The sequence below is a fragment of the Lagenorhynchus albirostris genome, chromosome 1, assembly GCF_949774975.1.
Source record: "Lagenorhynchus albirostris chromosome 1, mLagAlb1.1, whole genome shotgun sequence".
In the NCBI taxonomy this organism is placed as follows: Eukaryota; Metazoa; Chordata; class Mammalia; order Artiodactyla; family Delphinidae; genus Lagenorhynchus; species Lagenorhynchus albirostris.
The window spans coordinates 133,705,775-133,724,526 of record NC_083095.1 but is presented as its reverse complement, the minus strand read 5'-3'; the positions used below and the strand labels follow the sequence as shown (position 1 = coordinate 133,724,526).

Genomic DNA, 18,752 nt, shown 5'->3' with positions numbered 1-18,752 from the left:
TACAAAGAAAACCATGCCTAAACCAACCACAGAAAAACTGATGATAGCCTGAAACATAGAGAAAAACTTAAAAGTATACAGAGGAGGGAAAAACAGCTCACCTTTAAAGAAGTAATGATACAGTAAGACTGACAGCTTTGAATTGTCCAGGAAGTGATAAAAGTAATAATTTATAATAAATAAATGAATAACTTATTACTACCTATTCAGTACAATAGTAGGGTCAAAACCTTGACTGAAGAGAGTTCAAGAGAATGTTGAGTGAGAAAATGGAGACAGTAAGTATAAGTAACTTTTTTTGAGTTTTGTAATACAGGCAAAAAGAGAAAGAAGAAAGGAAAAATGAACAGAGAAGTTTTTAAGATGGATGATAGTATGGTTTTATGCTGATGGGAATGATCCATAGGAAGTGAAATTGCATATGTAGGGAAACAGGGAATAACCAAAGAAGCTAAAGCTGCGAGTGACAGGAACTGAGTTTCAGTGTACACGAATGAACCACCCAGCTCAAACTATTAGGCAAACAAAGACTGCTCTCTTCCCCTCTAATACTCTGTGCTATGAAGTTAACCCAAATTTCCCTCTCCAAAACTTGACTATTTATATTTTTAAAATAAATACCTGCCTCCACATTCCTTCACTCCTCTGACCTTACCCTGGATATCCACATGGCATCTACTTACCTGACTCATAAGCTTTCACTGAGACTCATTAGTCCGTGACCAATGTCCCAGCTCCATTCTGTGCAAAATACTTGAATGATCTCTTTTCTATTCCCATACTTTCCAATCAGTGTAACATCATAAAATCTCCTTTTGCTTAAAGACATCTCCCAATGATTATATAACTTAGGTTGGCATCTATCATTTAGGTTACCTAAGCATTGTTTTAACCAAAATGTATCACTATTCCTTTCAGGCCAGATGAATACATTTAAATAGGTGGTCTACTTTTCATCTCTTTTTCAGATAATTCTCTTATGCAATCACAGAAAATTATATAGGTAGATATACATACATACATATATATATATATATATACACACACATATATATATCTCAGATCATAAAATCCACTATTCTTTACTTTATAACTCAAGAGTCTTCATAAAGTAATGAGTTTCTCGGAACTAAAATGACCACAAGAGAGCAACAATGTAGTACTGCTAGACCAGAAAATTGGAAACCTAATACTGTCTTCTTCTATAAACATTTCAGTTCTACCACAAATTTTGTAGTTAGTTCTTTTATACTTAGTACACATACACATATTCAAAGAAAAAGCCACCAGCTCAACACTGTCTTCATTCTTAATTCCAATACTTCATAAGGAAAAACATTATAACACTCATCTTACAACACATGACTGAAAACCATTTTTCAGTTTAAAGCACAAGTGCCTTCTGCAGTATATGCTGAATGGACTCTTTTCAGTAAAAACTCATATATTATAATCAATTTTAATAATCCTATTCTTATAAAAATGTCAGTAGTAACTTAATGCAATTTTAAACATTTTAATTAAAGCATCAGGGTTTGAAATGCAATAAATGAGTCTGAGATACTTCAAAACATTATAGATGTCTATTTCAAACAGTATTTTCACACAGGTTCTTTTCTTCCAAGAGACTTAAACAAAATATATGTATTTTCATCCAAAGTCACAGTGTGCCACCTAGTGCCATAGGGAGATTTTACAGAGGCTTGTTCAAAAACTAAATGTTTCACCCAATCCAAAAATGGGCAGAGGACCTAAACAGACATTTCTCCAAAGAAGATATACAGATTGCCAACAAACACATGAAACGATGCTCAACATCATTAATCATTAGAGAAATGCAAATCAAAACTACAATGAGATATCTCACACCAGTCAGAATGGCCATCATCAAAAAATCTAGAAACAATAAATGCTGGACAGGGTGTGGAGAAAAGGGAACACTCTTGCACTGCTGGTGGGAATGTGAATTGGTTCAGCCGCTATGGAGAACAGTATGGAGGTTCCTTAAAAAACTACAAATAGAACTACCATACGACCCAGCAATCCCACTACTGGGCATATACCCTGAGAAAACCATAATTCAAAAAGAGTCATGTACCAAAATGTTCATTGCAGCTCTATTTACAATAGCCAGGACATGGAAGCAACCTAAGTGTCCATCATCGGATGAATGGATAAAGAAGATGTGGCACATATATACAATGGAATATTACTCAGCCATAAAAAGGAACGAAACTGAGTTATTCGTAGTGAGGTGGATGGACCTAGAGACTGTCATACAGAGTGAAGTAAGTCAGAAAGAGAAAAACATATACCGTATGCTAACACATATATATGGAATCTAAAAAAAAAAAAAAGGAACAGAAAATGGTCAGAAGAACCTAGGGGCAAGATGGGACAAAAGATGCAGACCTACTAGAGAATGGACTTGAGGATACGGGGAGGGGGAAGGGTAAGCTGGGACAAAGTGAGAGAGTGGCATGGACATATATACGCTGCCAAACGTAAAATAGATAGTTAGTGGGAAGCAGCCGCATAGCACAGAGAGATCAGCTCAGTGCTTTGTGACCACCTAGAGGGGTGGGATAAGGAGGGTGGGAGGGAGGGAGATGCAAGAGGGAAGAGATATGGTGACATATGTATATGTATAACTGATTCACTCTGTTATAAAACAGAAACTGACACACCATTGTAAAGCAATTATACTCTAATGAAGATGTTAAAAAAAAAACTAAATGTTTCAATAAAAAGCATACACATCAGCCTTAAAGTTTTTATGTTTGACTCTTCACTATATAATCTAAGAAAGTAAGTGCTCAGAATGTTTACCAAGTAACATATATACCTCTTAGCAAGGCTCATCAAACAAAAGAAAAAAGAAGGCAAAAATAACCAATATCAAGAAAAAAAAAAAGGAACATCACTACAGATTCTAGAATCTCCAGAAGTCAAAAACATAAAAGGATGCTATAAATAGTATCAATAAATTTGAAAATGTTGATGAAATGCACAAAATCCTTGAAAAACACAACCAAACTTGGCATAAAAGGAAACGGGAAAATCTGAGTATTTATTAAAGAAATTTTTAGATTTTAAATACTAAAGAAATATTTACTGAAGAAGTTCCACAAAAGATAATCCAGGCTCAGATAGGTTTCACTGGTGAATTCTCTTAATCACTGAAGGAAAAATTGCACTAAATTCTTCCAGAGAATAAAAAAGAAGGATCAAATCTCAACTCATAGAGTCCCACGTGACACATTTAGGATATGAGAACCTAAGAGGACAAGAGAAGTAAATTACCCGTTCAAATTCTTTCAAAAGTAACAATGTGAAAATTACATATACATACACACACACTCACACTTGCAAACTGAATCCAGGTAAAACATCACAATCAAGTTGATTTTATTTCAGGAAGCAAGGCTGATTTAACATTTTAAAATCAATGAATGTCATTTGCCATATTAACAAAATAAAGGAGAAAAGTTTGATGCTCACTTCAGCAGATGAAAAAAGCATGTGATAAAAGTGACAATCATCCATGATAAAAATTCTTCACAAACTATAACAAACAGCGTATTTAATGATAAAATCTTGAAAGAGACAAGGATGCCTACCATCACCACTTCCATGAATCACTGTACTGAAGTTCCTAGCCCATGTAATAAGGTGAGAAAAAGAATGAGAGGGAAAATATAAGGTGAACCTGGAACAGCTTGTTACACTAGAAAGTATAGAAGGACTCAGAGAATAATAGGAGCATATGAAAAGACACAAGAGCCAGTTTGAAGGAGTTTCCACCAGCTAAATCAGGGACAATCTGAGCATCAAAATAAATGGTAGTAATAGATTATAACAGTAAATAAATAAAAAATCCAGAAAGCCTGAAAGACAGGCACACAGATAATTGGGAAGAAAGCAAATATTTATTATCTACTTTAATTAATATTTATTATCATCAGTGGATGCTAAAACTAATGGGTAGACAGTTTGATGAGTTGCAGGGTATTTACATAGCATCAAAGTATCTCTTGACAAATTAATTTCAAAAGAGAAAGCAAACTTTAAATAGAAGAACCTGACAATACCCTATATTAACCAAGTGATCAGAGTCAACATGATCAATATAGGACAAACTGACATCATATGCTTCATGATGTGATATACTGACAAGGACACATCATCATTCATGTGCTATTCTGCCAAAAATACAAAATCTGACTCTAATAATAAGGAAACATGACCAGAATCGAGTGACGTTCTTCAAAATAACTGTCCTGTACTCTTCGAAAATGGCAAAGTCAAAAGAGGCAAAGAAAGTCTCAGGAATTATTCCAGGTTAAAGGAGACCAAAGAGACATGATAACTAAATGGATCAAGAAAAAAAATAGCTACAAGAGATATTACTGAGATAATGACAAACTTTGACTACATTGTGGCTTATATAATAGTATTATATGAATGTTAAATTTCTAGATTTTGATAATTGAATTGTGGTCATGTAAGAGAATGTCCTTGCTCTTAGGAAACATACACTGAATATCTAGGGATAAAGGAGTATGCTAGCTTCAAATTGAGGCAGGAGATAGGTGGGCCCCAGGCTGAGCAGCTGGAAGCTGTGCCCTGTGGACAGATACTCCAAGAGAAAGATAATGGCAGGAGCAAGGAGGAGCTGAGTCTTGCTTGGATGAAAGATGAAGAGACCACATATTTCTCATTTTTAAGGACTAGGAGACCTCTCCAACTACACGTGTGCAGAAAGGCTCCTCTGGGGTCAAAAGGGGAGGGGGCGCCACCCCATAAGAGGTGGTGTCAACCTCCCCAGAGGCCTCTACACTGGAATCCATCTTGGCAAAAAGATGCACACACATTTCAGGGTGGGCCCGAGGACAGGTCCCCTGTGGGAAAGAAATGAGATAATTGGCCAAAGGTAAACAAAGACCAAGAAGAAGTGCCCTATGTAAGTGATTTGAATCACCTCTCTGGTGCACTCCTCCTCATTAGGGAGGACACCCACACCCTTTCTCTTCAGGTGTGTATCTCTGTCTTGCTTCTGTCTTAAATAAACTGTTTCTCTGTGCTCTCCCACTTGTGCTGTGTCTCTAGTAATAAACTTTGTTCCTGTTTTTACAGTTTTTGCCTCCTTGAGAAATTTATTTTTCAGTGAGGGGCAAGAGCCAGGGCAACTTTGCTTCTAGCCTCTAGCCCCTGGTGGTCAAGTGGTTAGGATTCCTGGTTTTCACCCAGGCTACCCAGGTTCACTTTCTGAGCAGGGAACTAGGATCTCTCTTCAGGACCACTCACTGCTGTCTCCTTGAGATCAAAATATTTTCAAATGGTTCATGGAAGAGTAATATATTTATGCACATAACATGCATATACTATATGCATGTTTGTGCAAATATATGTGTGTGCAAATACGTGTACATGTCTATAGGTACATATGTATATGTGTTTGTATGTTTACATGATCTTTTTTTTCTGGCTGTGCCGCATAGCATGTGGGATCCTACTTCCCCAACCAGGGATCGAACCTAGGGCCCCTGCAGTGGAAGTGCAGAGTCCTAACCACTGGACCACCAGGGAACTCCCTATGTGTAATTTTAGATACACATATTGTGTATATATACATTTATACACATCTGTATGTTTTATATACACACATATACATATAGAAAAAGAGAAAGAGAATATGAGAAAAGAGACAAAATTAGCAATTGGTAAAGTTAGTTAAAGAATATATGAGAATTCCTTGTACTCCTCTTGCAACCTTTCTTAAATTTGAAATTATAGCAAAATAAAAGGTGCTAAAAATAATGATAATAAAGGATGATATTTTCATGAACTTCAGGTAAAGAAAAAAGTCTTAATCGAGACACAAAAAGCACTAATCATAAAGGAAAAAACTAATAAACTGAACTTCACTGAAATTAAGAACAGCTTCTACTAAAAAGACATCATTAAAAGAATGAAAAAGCAAGCCACAAAGAAGATATATGCATAAAAGAAACAAAGGTATTGTACCCAGGATAGATAGAGAACTCCTTAAATCAATTAGAAAAAGAAAGACAACCCAACAGGAAAATAGGCACTTCACAAAAGATACAAAAATAACCAATTACCATACAAAAAGCTACTCAAAAGCAGGCACCGGAAATACTAAATTTTTTTTTTTAAATAAATGAGTATACTGTATGGTGGTGAGGAGTTGGGGCAACTGCTTACACTGCTGACAGGAAGCTAAACTGGTACAACCACTTTGGAAATCTGGCATTATCTACCAAAGCACAAACCAGCCTCTGTTTATCTCTCTAGCCTCATCTTCCATTACTCTTTTCTTTTCTTTTCTTTTCTTTTTGATAAATTGAGTCTCAGAAATTTTATTTTATTTATTAATTTTTTAAATTTTATTTTTGGCTGCATCAGGTCTTTGTTGCTGCACATGGGCTTTCTCTAGTTGTGGCAAGTGGGGGCTGCTCTTTGTTGAGGTGCACAGGCTTCTCATTGACTTGTTGCACAGCATGGACTCTAGATGTGTGGGCTTCAGTAGTTGCAGCACACGGTGCTCAGCAGTTGTGGCACATGGGCCCTAGGGCACATGGACTTCAGTAGTTGTGGAGCACGGGCTCAGCAGCTGTGGCTCACAGGCTCTAGAGAGCAGGCTCAGTAGTTGTGGTGGATTCTTAACCACTGTGCCACCAGGGAAGTCCCTCCATTACTCTTCTTGTCTGTCATACTCCAACCCCACTGACTTCTATTCAGTTCCCTACAGCCACCAAGCTCCCTCCTAATTCAAGGCATTTATATAGAATTCTCTCTGCTATTTAGAATGTTCTGCCACTCTACAATGTACATTTATTGGCTTCCTCCCCAGCATTCACTCCCTACATCTTTCCTAATAGTTCAATTTTGTTGGGGTCTCACGTGGTTCTAGAGAAGTAGACTTCATCCCTAACTCCAGGCAACCCATGACCTTGCCTAAGCCAATCAGCATATTCTACTCCTCCAGGCATAACAAGTGATTCTGGTGTAAGCATGTAACGTAAGGTGATCAATACACAGTGGACTTCAGATCTTCTCCTGAAATATTGGAGAAAAGACTCATTTTCCTACTGGCCATACATGAGGGAATACAAAGTTCTGAAAACTATCACTAACCAACTGGAGACCTTAAAGGGAGCAAACCTTAAGATTATGGCAACAAAACAGAAGGCAGAACCAAGGGAAGAAAAGCAATCAAATCCTTGGTGAAACTGTTGAGCTAATAGATCAAGTCTTATCTCTACTTGCTACTGAAAGCATCCTAACTAAGACAGTGTTCCTCTTAGCCCAGCCAAGGCCTAATGATCTTTCAAGCCCCGACTTAATGGTACTTTCTCAGAATGAGGTATCTTCAACTCCCAGACTTGGCCAGGACCCCTTTTATATACTCGAATCAACTTGTACACCTTTGTAGCACATCTCACAATTAAATTTTAAATTATATAATTATGTGTTTACCATCTATGCTCCCCATTAGACTGTAAGCTTCTGGAGGACTGGATTTTGTTCATCACTCTAGCTAGTGTGTGCTAGCACAGTGCCCAGCACATAAATACATCATGAATGATGAATAATTGGAATGATAAAGAAATCGTCAAGATAGCTAGTGGGAAGCAGCCGCATAGCACAGGGAGATCAGCTCGGTGCTTTGTGACCACCTAGAGGAGTGGGATAGGGAGGGTGGGAGGGAGGGAGACACAAGAGGGAAGAAATATGGGGACATGTGTATGTATAACTGATTCACTTTGTTATAAAGCAGAAACTAACACACCACTGTAAAGCAATTATACTCCAATAAAGATGTTTAAAAAAAAAAGAAATCATCAATAAATAATTGACAAAGTAAATATATCATGAATAAATGAACATCATTGGGAAATAAGGTGCTCAACATAAATCCACAAGTAAAGTTCTGCCCTGCTAAGCACAAATTCTTTTTGATTTTACCATTTTGGATGAAAATCTCTGAATCACAGCTCCCTGACTTCTGAAACAGAGACTACTGAAGCAACTTCCTCTTTTCTTGAAACTTTCAGGCTATCACTACAAACACCAACTTTTGTATGATATTGTAATATATAGCCTTCAGGAGCTATAGAAGGGCAGTGGATGACTGTCTTAAAATAAATGGGCCCAGGCCAAAGTGTTTTTAGACTTTTTGGGCTCTTTACTTCCTAATGATTTTGCAGAAAACAAAAACTTAATTCTTAATTATTTTGTCTTCTTCCCTATCAAGCTATCAGCTGTCAATTCTTATCTGTTAGAATTCTGGGAAATGTACTACTATGTTTCTGAATAAGAAACTGAAGAATTTTACAAGTACAGTGAATATATTTTCTGTATGTGAATTATCTGTTATGGATGATCACAGGCATATTTCATTTACTTTCAGGGTTTTGGCCACATTCTTCAGAGTCACAATAAGCAGTGCTTTACTATACCTTTCCCATTAAGCAGTTTAAAAACAACAGAGATCAAAAGGAAATACTATACAGCTGTAATAAGGAATGAAGATCTCTAATGATCTAGGATATATTGCTAAGTGGGGGAAAAAAGTATTAGAATATGGTATCTTTGGATTTGAGAAAGAGAATGATAAATATATATAAATTATATACATACTTAGATATTTTTCTTCTTTTTGAAAATATAAGCAATAAAGGATAAACCAAAAACTAGTCAAAATGATTACCCACAAGACCCATTAGGATAGCTACTACCAAAAAAAATAATAATAACAAGGATGTGAACAAACTGGAACCCTTGCTCACTACTGGTTGGAATGTAAAATGGTATAGCTGCTGTGGAAAACAGTATGGAGGTTCCTCAAAAAATCTGATATGATCCAGGAATTCTACTTTGGGTATATAGCAAAAAGAATTAAAACTAGGGTCTCAAAGAAATATTTATACATCCATGTTCACAGCAGCATTTTCACAATAGTTAAAATGTGGGAGCAACCCTGTCCGTAGACAAATGAATGGATAAGCAGAATGTAGTATATACATACAATGGAATATTATTCAGTCTTAAAAAGTAAATTCTGACATATGCTACTACCTTAGGATAGTATACTAAGTGAAATAAACTAGTCACAAAAAGACAAATACTGTATGATTCCACTTATATGAGGTACCTAGAGTAGTCATAATCATAGAGAGAGAGTAAAATGGTGGCTGCCAGGGGCTGGGGGAGGAAAGAAATAGGGAGTTATTGTTTAATAGGTATAGAGTTTCAGTTTTGCAAGATGAAAAGAATTCTGAAGATGGACAGTGGTGATGGTTGCACAACTATATTAATGTACTTAATACCACTGAACTGAACACTTAAAAATGGTCGAGGGGCTTCCTTGGTGGCACAGTGGTTAAGGATCTGCCTGCCAATGCAGGGGACACGGGTTCGAGCCCTGGGCCAGGAAGATCCTACATGCCGCAGAGCAGCTAAGCCCATGCACCACAACTACTGAGCCTGTGCTCTAGAGCCTGCAAGCCACAACTACTGAAGCCCACATGCCACAACTACTGAAGCCCACGTGCCTAGAGTCCGTGCTCCACAACAAGAGAAGCCTGCGCACCACAACACGGAGTAGCCCCCGCTCGCCGCAACTAGAGAAAGCCCACGAGCAGCCATGAAGACCCAATGCAGCCAAAATAAATAAATAAATTTTTTAAAATGGGTGAGATGGTAAATTTTCCGCATTTTACCACAATTTAAAACATGGAAAAGAAAAGATTGCCCACGAAGGGAAGAAGAAGTCAAGTCATACTTCTCTAAATGAATACTGTTTAATAGGAATTGTGAACCATGTAAACATTGCATATAATATTAAAACAAAGTAAAAAGAAAAAGAAATATCAAAAATCAAAAAGAGGTTGAAAACAGTGGAATAATTTTTTCAGCATACTGAGAGAAAAATTAGTCAATCTAGACTTCTATACTCAGCAGACCATCTTTCAAAATTAGGGCAGGAAAAAAAGATACCTTAGACAAACAAAAACAGAGCTTATTAGGACTTAAAAGGCCCTCACTATAAGAATTTCTCAGAATATTAAAGGCAGCAAGAAAACAATCCCAAATGACAGATTTAAAAAATTTAAAACTCAGCTTTTTTTATGTCTTTAAGATATAAAAGAAACTGGAGTGTGGAATGGGGCAGGATGAGATAGGAAAGGAGAATATAGGTAGAAACAGTCCTGCCTTTATACCCAAAAGAGGAGGCTCCTGCCCTGAGCCCTACACTTTAGGAGATTACACCTATCAAAATACCAAAACATCAAAAATATCAAAACCCAAAGATAATAAGTAACTAATTGAGGGTACAGGAATTAATAGAGAGAGATTCACAAACTGAACTGAGACCTCCCCATCCTAAGAGAAGACAATGAAGAGAAGGAAGGAGGCAAAGCACAGCCTCTGTGCTGAGAAACCAAGGTAAAAACATCTAATTTTACTTAAGAATGGCCACCCCCAATCTCCCAAGGAATGTGTCTAGGCAGCCTGGATTCCCCCAGAAACTGCTTTCCCTCCTCCTCCTGGGTTTGAGTGGGATAGTTTAAGAAGATACTTAGAACTGCCTTAAATCTTGAGTTAGAAAAGTAGAATATGGGGAAGGAGAACCCATCTGCCCAGACTCTCTGGGGACTTTCACCACATCAGTTCCCATCTAAGATTCGGAGACCACCCTGGCCCAACTTCCACCCTGCCAACCCCAGGGAGTATATTGCTCCTTTAAGAGCTGGCTGGGCCCTGGGTAGGAAAGTAAGTCAGGCTGCTGACATAAACTGTTTTATAACTTTTTAAGATTAACACATATTGTTAAATAAAAAAGCTGACTTCCATTTCTATTCTTGCCCTAGGTTGTACAAATGTTAGGAGTGAGAGTCTATGGCTCTCAAGTTGAACAGTACATTCACAGTCAGTTACTTTATTGTTGTGCTTTATAACAAATGTGTTCCATAGAGTGTCTTGAAGGTAACAAATATTACATCAAAAAAGAGAATGAATTAAAAATAGAAGGAAGGAAGGGAGGTAGAAGGAGGCTAAAAAAACTAAGGTTAATGCTTAAGGTAGCTTGATCACTTACCATCATTTTTCAATTCCCTTCTAGGCCAAGAAGTTCATTTACCACACAAACCCATGGGGTGTGACTCCTATAATAAAAAATATATAGTACATACTCTTAGTCATAACATTGTCATAAAATCGTATTTATTCATAAAAGATAAAAATCTCATCCCCGCAAGTTTCTCATTACATTAAACAACAAAAACATCACCCCTTTATATTCCGTTTAGATATACTATAGCATGTTTCAAACACTCTATGCTGAATAATACCTCAATATCTCCAAAAGAAATTAAATGGAAGAGAAAGAGTATTAATTACATAAATAGCCTATGACATTCCAATCCAAAGGCTTCAAGCTTTTTTTTTACTAAACACACACACACACTTTATATCATGACTCAGTTCATACATACATGATTAACTGAAACAAAGTTTCATGAAGTAATATTTATCCCTATTGTGAGAGATGCACTCTGATTATTTCCTATTCTATTCTATTTCATTTTTTAAATACTGCTTTCACTGAATTGATTTATGACCCACTAATGAATCCCAACTCAGTATACAAAACACTGTGTAACCTCTCCTTAGGAACTTCCGAAAACTGAGATTTTATCATAATATCTCAATTACAGAACATCTAATTCTCTACGTACAACAGATCCTACTTTTCAGGGAACCTAGTTAATATTGGTCAACCCTTTATTCAAAGAAATCCAAAGCTAGGAAACTAGATAAAAAACAAGAGGACAGAGAAATTGTGAGAAAAAATGGCTTAACGCCGTAACAAAAGCTACTGAACAAAGAAAAGCAAGCAACAGTTGGAACCCAACCTTCTGGGATGACAGTCTAGGTCATTTATCTTCGTCAAGTGAATCTGCTCCTTTTAAAATGCAGCACTTCAAATGAAAACATATGTTCACACAATAACTTACATACAAGTATTCACAGCAACATTATTCCTAATAGCCAAAAAGTGGAAACAACCCAAATGTCCAAAAACTGTTGGATAAATAAAATGTACTATATCCATACAATGAAATCTTATTCGGCCACAAAATAGAATAAAGTACTTGTACATGCTACAACATAAAGGAATCTTGAAAACAAGATGCTAAGTGAAAGAAGCCAGTCATAAAAGACCACATATTACATAATTCCACTTATATGTAATGTCCAAAATGGGCAAATCAAGAGAGTCAGAAAAACAGATTACTGCTTGCCTAGGGCTAGAGAGTTAGAGGATGATGAGTTACTGCTAATGAGTACAGGGTTTCTTTTTGGGATGATGAAAATGTTCTAAAATTCAATATGGTGACAGTTGTACAACTCTGTGAATATACTAAGAACCACTTTTTAAATGGGTGAGTTGTAGGGTACATGGATTATATCCCAGTAAAAATGTTATACTTTTAAAAATATACTACCTCTGTTCACAACTTCTCCAATGCCTCTACATCTCACTCAGAGTAAGTCAAAGTCCTCACAGTGGCCTACCACACCCTAAACCTTCTAACTCCCCATAAGTCTCTGACCATACCTCCTACTCCTCTCTTCTCTGGTGTTCATTCCACTTCAACCACACTGGCCTCTTTAAATTCCCCAACATGCCAGACACACTACTGCCTCAGGGTTTTACAATTTAAAGTCCCCATCTGGAACACTCAAGATTAACTCCATCTTTGCCCACATGTCACTTTCTCAGTGAGGCCTTCTGACACGCTCTTTTTAAAAGTGTAACCTGTTTATCCTGACTCCCACCACTGGCACTCCCTATCCCACTTCTCTAGAGCACTCATTACTTTATATTATTTACTTACTTGGTGGACTGTCCCTCTTTCCCCACAAGAATGTAAACTCCATTATGTTCTTTTTTTTTTTTTCTATTAGACCTCCCTCCCACCCCACCCCCATCCCACGCATCTAGGTCATCACAGAGCACCAAGCTGAGCTCCCTGTGTTATACAGCAGGTTCGCACTAGCTCTGTTTTACATATGGTAGTGTACTTATGTCAAACCTAATCTCCCAATTTGTCCTACCCTCCCCTTCCCCTCCCTGTGTCCACATGTCCATTCTCTACATCTACACCTCTACTCCTGTGCTGCAAATAGGTTCACCTGTACCATTTTTCTAGATTCCACAAATATGCATTAATATACAGTATTTGTTTTTCTCTTTCTGGCTTATTTCACTCTGTATGACAGACTCTAGGTCCATCCACATCTCCAAAAATGACCCAATTTCGTTCCTTTTTATGGCTGGCTGAGTAATATTCCACTGTATATATGTACCAAATCTTCTTTATCCATTCATCTGTTGATGGACATTTAGGTTGTTTCCATGTCCTGGCTAATGTAAATAGTGCTGCAATGAATATTGGGGTACATGCGTCCTACTGAATTATGGTTTTCTCAGGGTATATGCCCCACAGTGGGATTGCTGGGTTGTATTGTAGTTCTATTTTTAGTTTTTTAAGGAACCTCCACACTGTTCTCCATCATAGCTAGATCAATTTACATTCCCACCAACAGTGCAAAAGGGTTCCCTTTCCTCCACACCCTCTCCAGCATTTATTGTTTGTAGATTTTTTGATAATGGCCATTCTGAACAGTGTGATATGATACCTCACTGTAGTTTTGATTTGCATTTCTCTAATAATTAGTGATACTGATCATCTTTTCATGTGCCTCTTGGCCATCTATATGTCTTCTTTGGAGAAATGTCTGTTTAGGTCTTCTGCCCATTTTTGGATTCGGTTGTTTGTTTCTTTAATATTGAGCTGCATGAGCTGTCTATATATTTTGGAGATTAATCCTTTGTCCATTGATTCGTTTGCAAATATTTTCTCCCATTCTGAGGGTTGCCTTTTCATCTTGTTTATGGTTTCCTTTGCTGTGCAAAAGCTTTGAAGTTTCATTAGGTCCCATTTGTTTATTTTTGTTTTTATTTCCATTACTCTAGGAGGTGGATCAAAAAAGATCTTGCTATGATTTATGTCAAAGAGTGTTCTTCCTATGTTTTCCTCTAAGACTTTTATAGTGTCCAATTTTACATTTAGGTCTTTAATCCATTTTGAGCTTATTTTTGTGTATGGTGCTAAGAAGTATTCTAATTTCATTCTTTTACATGTAGCTGTCCAGTTTTCCCAGCACCAGTTATGGAAAAGGCTGTCTTGTCTCCATTGTATGTTCTTGCCTCCTTTGTCATAAATTAGGTGACCATATGTGCGTGGGTTTCTCTCTTGGGCTTTCTATCCTGTTCCATTGATGTATATTTCTATTTTTCTGCCAGTACCATACTGTCTTGATTACTGTAGCTCTGTAGTATAATTTGAAGACAGGGAGCCTGATTCCACCAGCTCCATTTTCCTTTCTCAAGATTGCTTTGGCTATTCGGGGTCTTTTGTGTTTCCCTACAAATTGTAAAACATTTTTTTGCTAATTCTGTGAAGAATGTCATTGGTAGTTTGATAGGGATTGCACTGAATATGTAGATTGCTTTGGGTAGTATAGTCATTTTCACAATTGATTTTGTGAATCAAATCAAATTTTGGTTTGATTTTTCCAATCCAAGAAAGTGGTATATTTCTCCACCTTTTTATGTCAACATTGATTTCTTTCATCAGTGTTTTATAGTTCTCTGAGTACAAGTCTTTTGCCTCCTTAGGTAGGTTTATTCCTAGGTATTTTACTCTTTCTGTTGCGATGGTAAATGGAATTGTTTCCTTAATTTATCTTTCTGATTTTTTGTTATTAGTGTATAGGAATGCAAGAGATTCCTGTGCATTAATTTTGTATCCTGCAACCTTACCAAATTCATTGATCAGCTCTAGTAGTTTTCTGGTGGCAACTTTAGAATTTTCTATGTATAGTATCATGTCATCTGCAAACAGTGACAGCTTTACTTCTTCTTTTCCAATTTGTATTCCTTTTATTTCTTTTTCTGCTCGGATTACTGTGGCTAGGACTTCCAAACTATGTTGAATAAGAGTGGCGAGTGGACATCCATGTCTTGTTCCTGATCTTAGTGGAAACGCTTTCAGTTTTTCACCATTGAGAATGATGTTTGCTGTGATTTTGTCATGGCCTTTATTATGTTGAGGTAGGTTCTCTCTATGCCCATTTTCTGTAGTGTTTTTATGATAAATGAGTGTTTAATTTTGTCAAAGGCTTTTTCTGCATCTATTGAGATGATCATATGGTTTTTATTCCTTAATTTGTTAATATGGTGTATCACATTGATTGATTTGTGTATACTGAAGAATCCTTGCATCCCTGGGATAAATCCCACTTGATCGTGGTGTATGATTCTTTTGACATGCTATTGGATTCTGTTTGCTAGTATTTTGTTGAGGATTTCTGCATCTATGATCATCAGTGATATTGGTCTGTAATTTTATTTTTTTGTGATATCTTTGCCTGGTGTTGGTATCAGGGTGATGGTGGCCTCATAGAACGAATTTTGGGAGTGTTCCTCCCTCTGCTGTTTTTTGGAAAAATTTGAGGCTTGGTGTTAGCTATTCTCTAAATGTTAGATAGAATTTGCCTGTGAAGCCATCTGGTCCTGGGCTTTTGTTTATTGGAAGATTTTCAATTACAGTTTCTATTTCATTACTTCTAATACGTCTGTCTATATCTTCTAATTCTTCCTGGTTCAGTCTTGGAAAACTGTACCTTTCCAAGAATTTGTCCATTTCTTTGTGGTTGTCCATTTTATTGGCATATAGTTGTTTGTGGTAGTCTCTTCTAACCCTTTACATTTCTGCAGTGTCAGTTGTGATTTCTCCTTTTTCATTTCTAATTTTATTGATTTGAGTCCTCTCCCTTCTTTTCTTGATCAGTCTTGCTAAAGTCTTATCAATTTTGTTTATCTTCTCAAACAACCAACTTTTAGTTTACTGATCTTTGCTACTGTTTTCTTTTTTTCTACTTATTTCTGCTCTGATCTTTATGATTTCTTTCCTCCTACTGACTTTGGGTTTTCTTTGTTCTTCTTTCTCTAATTGTTTAAGGTGTAATATTAGGTTGTTTATTTGAGATTTTTCTTGTTTCTTGAGGTAAGATTGTATTGCTACATACTTCCCTCTTAGAACAGTTTTTGCTGCATCCCATAGGTTTTGGGTCGTTGTGTTCTCATTGTCATTTGTTTCTAGGTATTTTTTGATTTTCTCTTTGATTTCTTCAGTGATCTCTTGGTTATTTAGTAGTGCACTGTTTAGCCTCCATGTATTTGTGTATTTTACACTTTTTTTCCTGTAATTGATTTCTAATCTCATATCGTAGTCAGAAGAGATGCTTGATACAATTTCAATTTTCTTAAATTTTCTGAGGCTTGATTTGTGACCCAAGCTGTGATCAATCCTGTAGAATGTTCTGTGTGCACTTGAGAAGAACATGTATCCTGCCACTTTCAAGTAGAATGTCCTATAAATATCAATTAAATCTATGTGGTCTACTGTGTCATTTAAAGCTTGTGTTTCCTTATTTATTTTCTGTTTGGATGATCTGTCCATTGGTGTAAGTGAGGTGTTAAAGTCCCCTACCATTATTGCTACTGTTGAATTCCCCTTCTATGGCTGTTAGCATTTCTTATGTATTGAGATGCTCCTATGTTGGGCGCATATTTATAATTGTTATATCTTTTTCTTGGATTGATCCCTGATTATTATGTAGTGTCCTTCCTTATCTCTTGTAACAGCCTTTATTTTAAGGTCTATTTTATCTGATACGAGTATTGCTACTCCAGCTTTCTTTGATTTCCATTTGAATGGAGTATCTTTTTCCATCCCTTCACCTCAGTCTGGATGTGTCCCTAGGTCTGAAGTGGGTCTCCTGTACACAGCATATATATGGGTCTTGTTTTTGTATCCATTCAGCCAGTCTGTGTCTTTTGGTTGGAGCATTTAATCTATTTACATTCAAGGTTATTGTCTATACATATGTTCCTATTACCATTTTCTTAATTGTTTTAGGTTTGTTTTTGTGGGTCTTTTTTCTTCTCTTGTGTTTCCCACCTAGAGAAGTTCTTTTAGCATTTGTTGTAAAGCTGGTTTGGTGGTGCTGATTTCTCTTAGCTTTTGCTTGTCTATAAAGTTTTTGATTTCTCCATCAAATCTGAATGAGATCCTTGCTAGGTAATCTTGGTTGTAGGTTTTTCTCTTTCATCATTTTAAGTAGATCTGCCACTCCCTCCTGGCCTGCAGAGTTTCTCCTGAAAAATCAGCTGTTAACCTTATGGGGATTCCTTTGTATGTTATATTTTGATTTTCCCTTGCTGCTTTTAATATTTTTCCTTTGAACTTAATTTTTGTTAGTTTGATTAATATGCGTCTTGGTGGGTTTCTCCTAGGGTTTATCCTGTATGGGACTCTCTGTGCTTTCTGGACTTGGGTGATTATTTCCTTTCCCATTTTAAGTAACTTTTCCACAATAATCTCTTCAAATATTTTCTCAGAGCATTTCTTTTTCTTTTCTTTTTCTGGGAACCCTATAATTTGAATGTTGGTGTGTTTAGTGTTGTCCCAGAGGTCTCTGAGATTTTCTTCAATTCGCTTCATTCTTTTTTCTTTATTCTGCTCCTCGGCAATTATTTCCACCATTCTGTCTTCCAGCTCACTTATTCATTCTTCTGCCCCAGTTATTCTATTATTGATTCCTTCTAGTGAATTTTTCATTTCAGTTATTGTGTTGTCCATCTCTGTTCGTTCTTTATTTTTTCTACATCTTTGTTAAGCATTTCTTATATTTTCTCGATCCGTGCCTCCACTCTATTTCTGAGATTCTGGATTGTCTTTACTATCATTACTCTGAATTCTTTTTCAGGTAGGTTGCCAATTTCCTCTTCATTTATTTGGTCTTGTAGGTTTTCACCTTGCTCCTTCATCTGTAACATATTTTTTTGTCATCTCTCTTTTTTTTTTTTTTTTTTTGATGTGTGGGATTGTCTTCCTGTCTTACTGGTTGTTTGGCCTGAGGCTTCCAGCACTGGAGTTTGTAGGCTGTTGTGTAGATCCGGGTCTTGGTGCCAAGATGAGAACCTCCGAAAACTTCACTCCAACGAATATTCCTTGGGACCTGAGGTTCTCTGGTTCTCTGTTACTCCAGTGGTTTGGACTCAGGGCTCCCACTGCAGGAGCTGAGGCTCGACCCCCAGCTCATGAACCAAGATCCCACAAGCTGCACAGGGCAGCAAAAGGAAAAAGAAAAAAAGGAGAACAATAACAAAGAGTAAAAAATACAATAAAAAAAATACAATAAGATTAGAAAACTAACAGATGTGTTAGAAAAAAAATTTTAAATAAAAATATAGATGAAACAACAACCAGAAGGTACACTGGAACAGCAGCAAAAAAAAGGAAGGAAAAAAAAGCCAGAAAAGGCCTTGGCTGTTTGGAGCAGGGCTTAGGCAGGGGCAGGGTTTAGGCAGTGGGCAGGGCCTATGCTTCGGACTCACAGGGCTGGAAAAGGCACCGGGGGCAGAGGGGCTTAGGCTCAACACAGCAGGAGGGGCCCAGGAGTGCCTCGGGCCTTGGAGGGCAGAGGACCAGGTCCAGGACCCCAGCGGGCTCCCTAGGCACGAGTGGGCAGGGGAAATGCTAGACACGTTCCCCTCCGATCCTCCAATCCTGGAGGGTCCCTCC

The 18,752-nt window shown here is 37.1% G+C and overlaps 1 protein-coding gene and 1 non-coding gene across 3 annotated transcripts in view; both read right to left on the bottom strand.

Annotated features, from left to right (window-relative positions):
• Positions 1-18,752, bottom strand: part of SCAPER (S-phase cyclin A associated protein in the ER) — a 493,568-nt gene that overhangs the window by 448,224 nt on the left and 26,592 nt on the right. For both annotated transcript variants that reach the window (XM_060170191.1, XM_060170192.1), the window contains exon 2: positions 11,129-11,195. In XM_060170191.1, coding sequence (XP_060026174.1) covers positions 11,129-11,134 — 6 coding nt within the window. In that variant the 5' untranslated portion in view covers positions 11,135-11,195. The remainder of the gene's footprint in view (positions 1-11,128; positions 11,196-18,752) is intronic.
• Positions 5,517-5,589, bottom strand: TRNAG-UCC (transfer RNA glycine (anticodon UCC)). Its single transcript has one exon. It is a non-coding gene; the product is annotated as a tRNA-Gly (tRNA).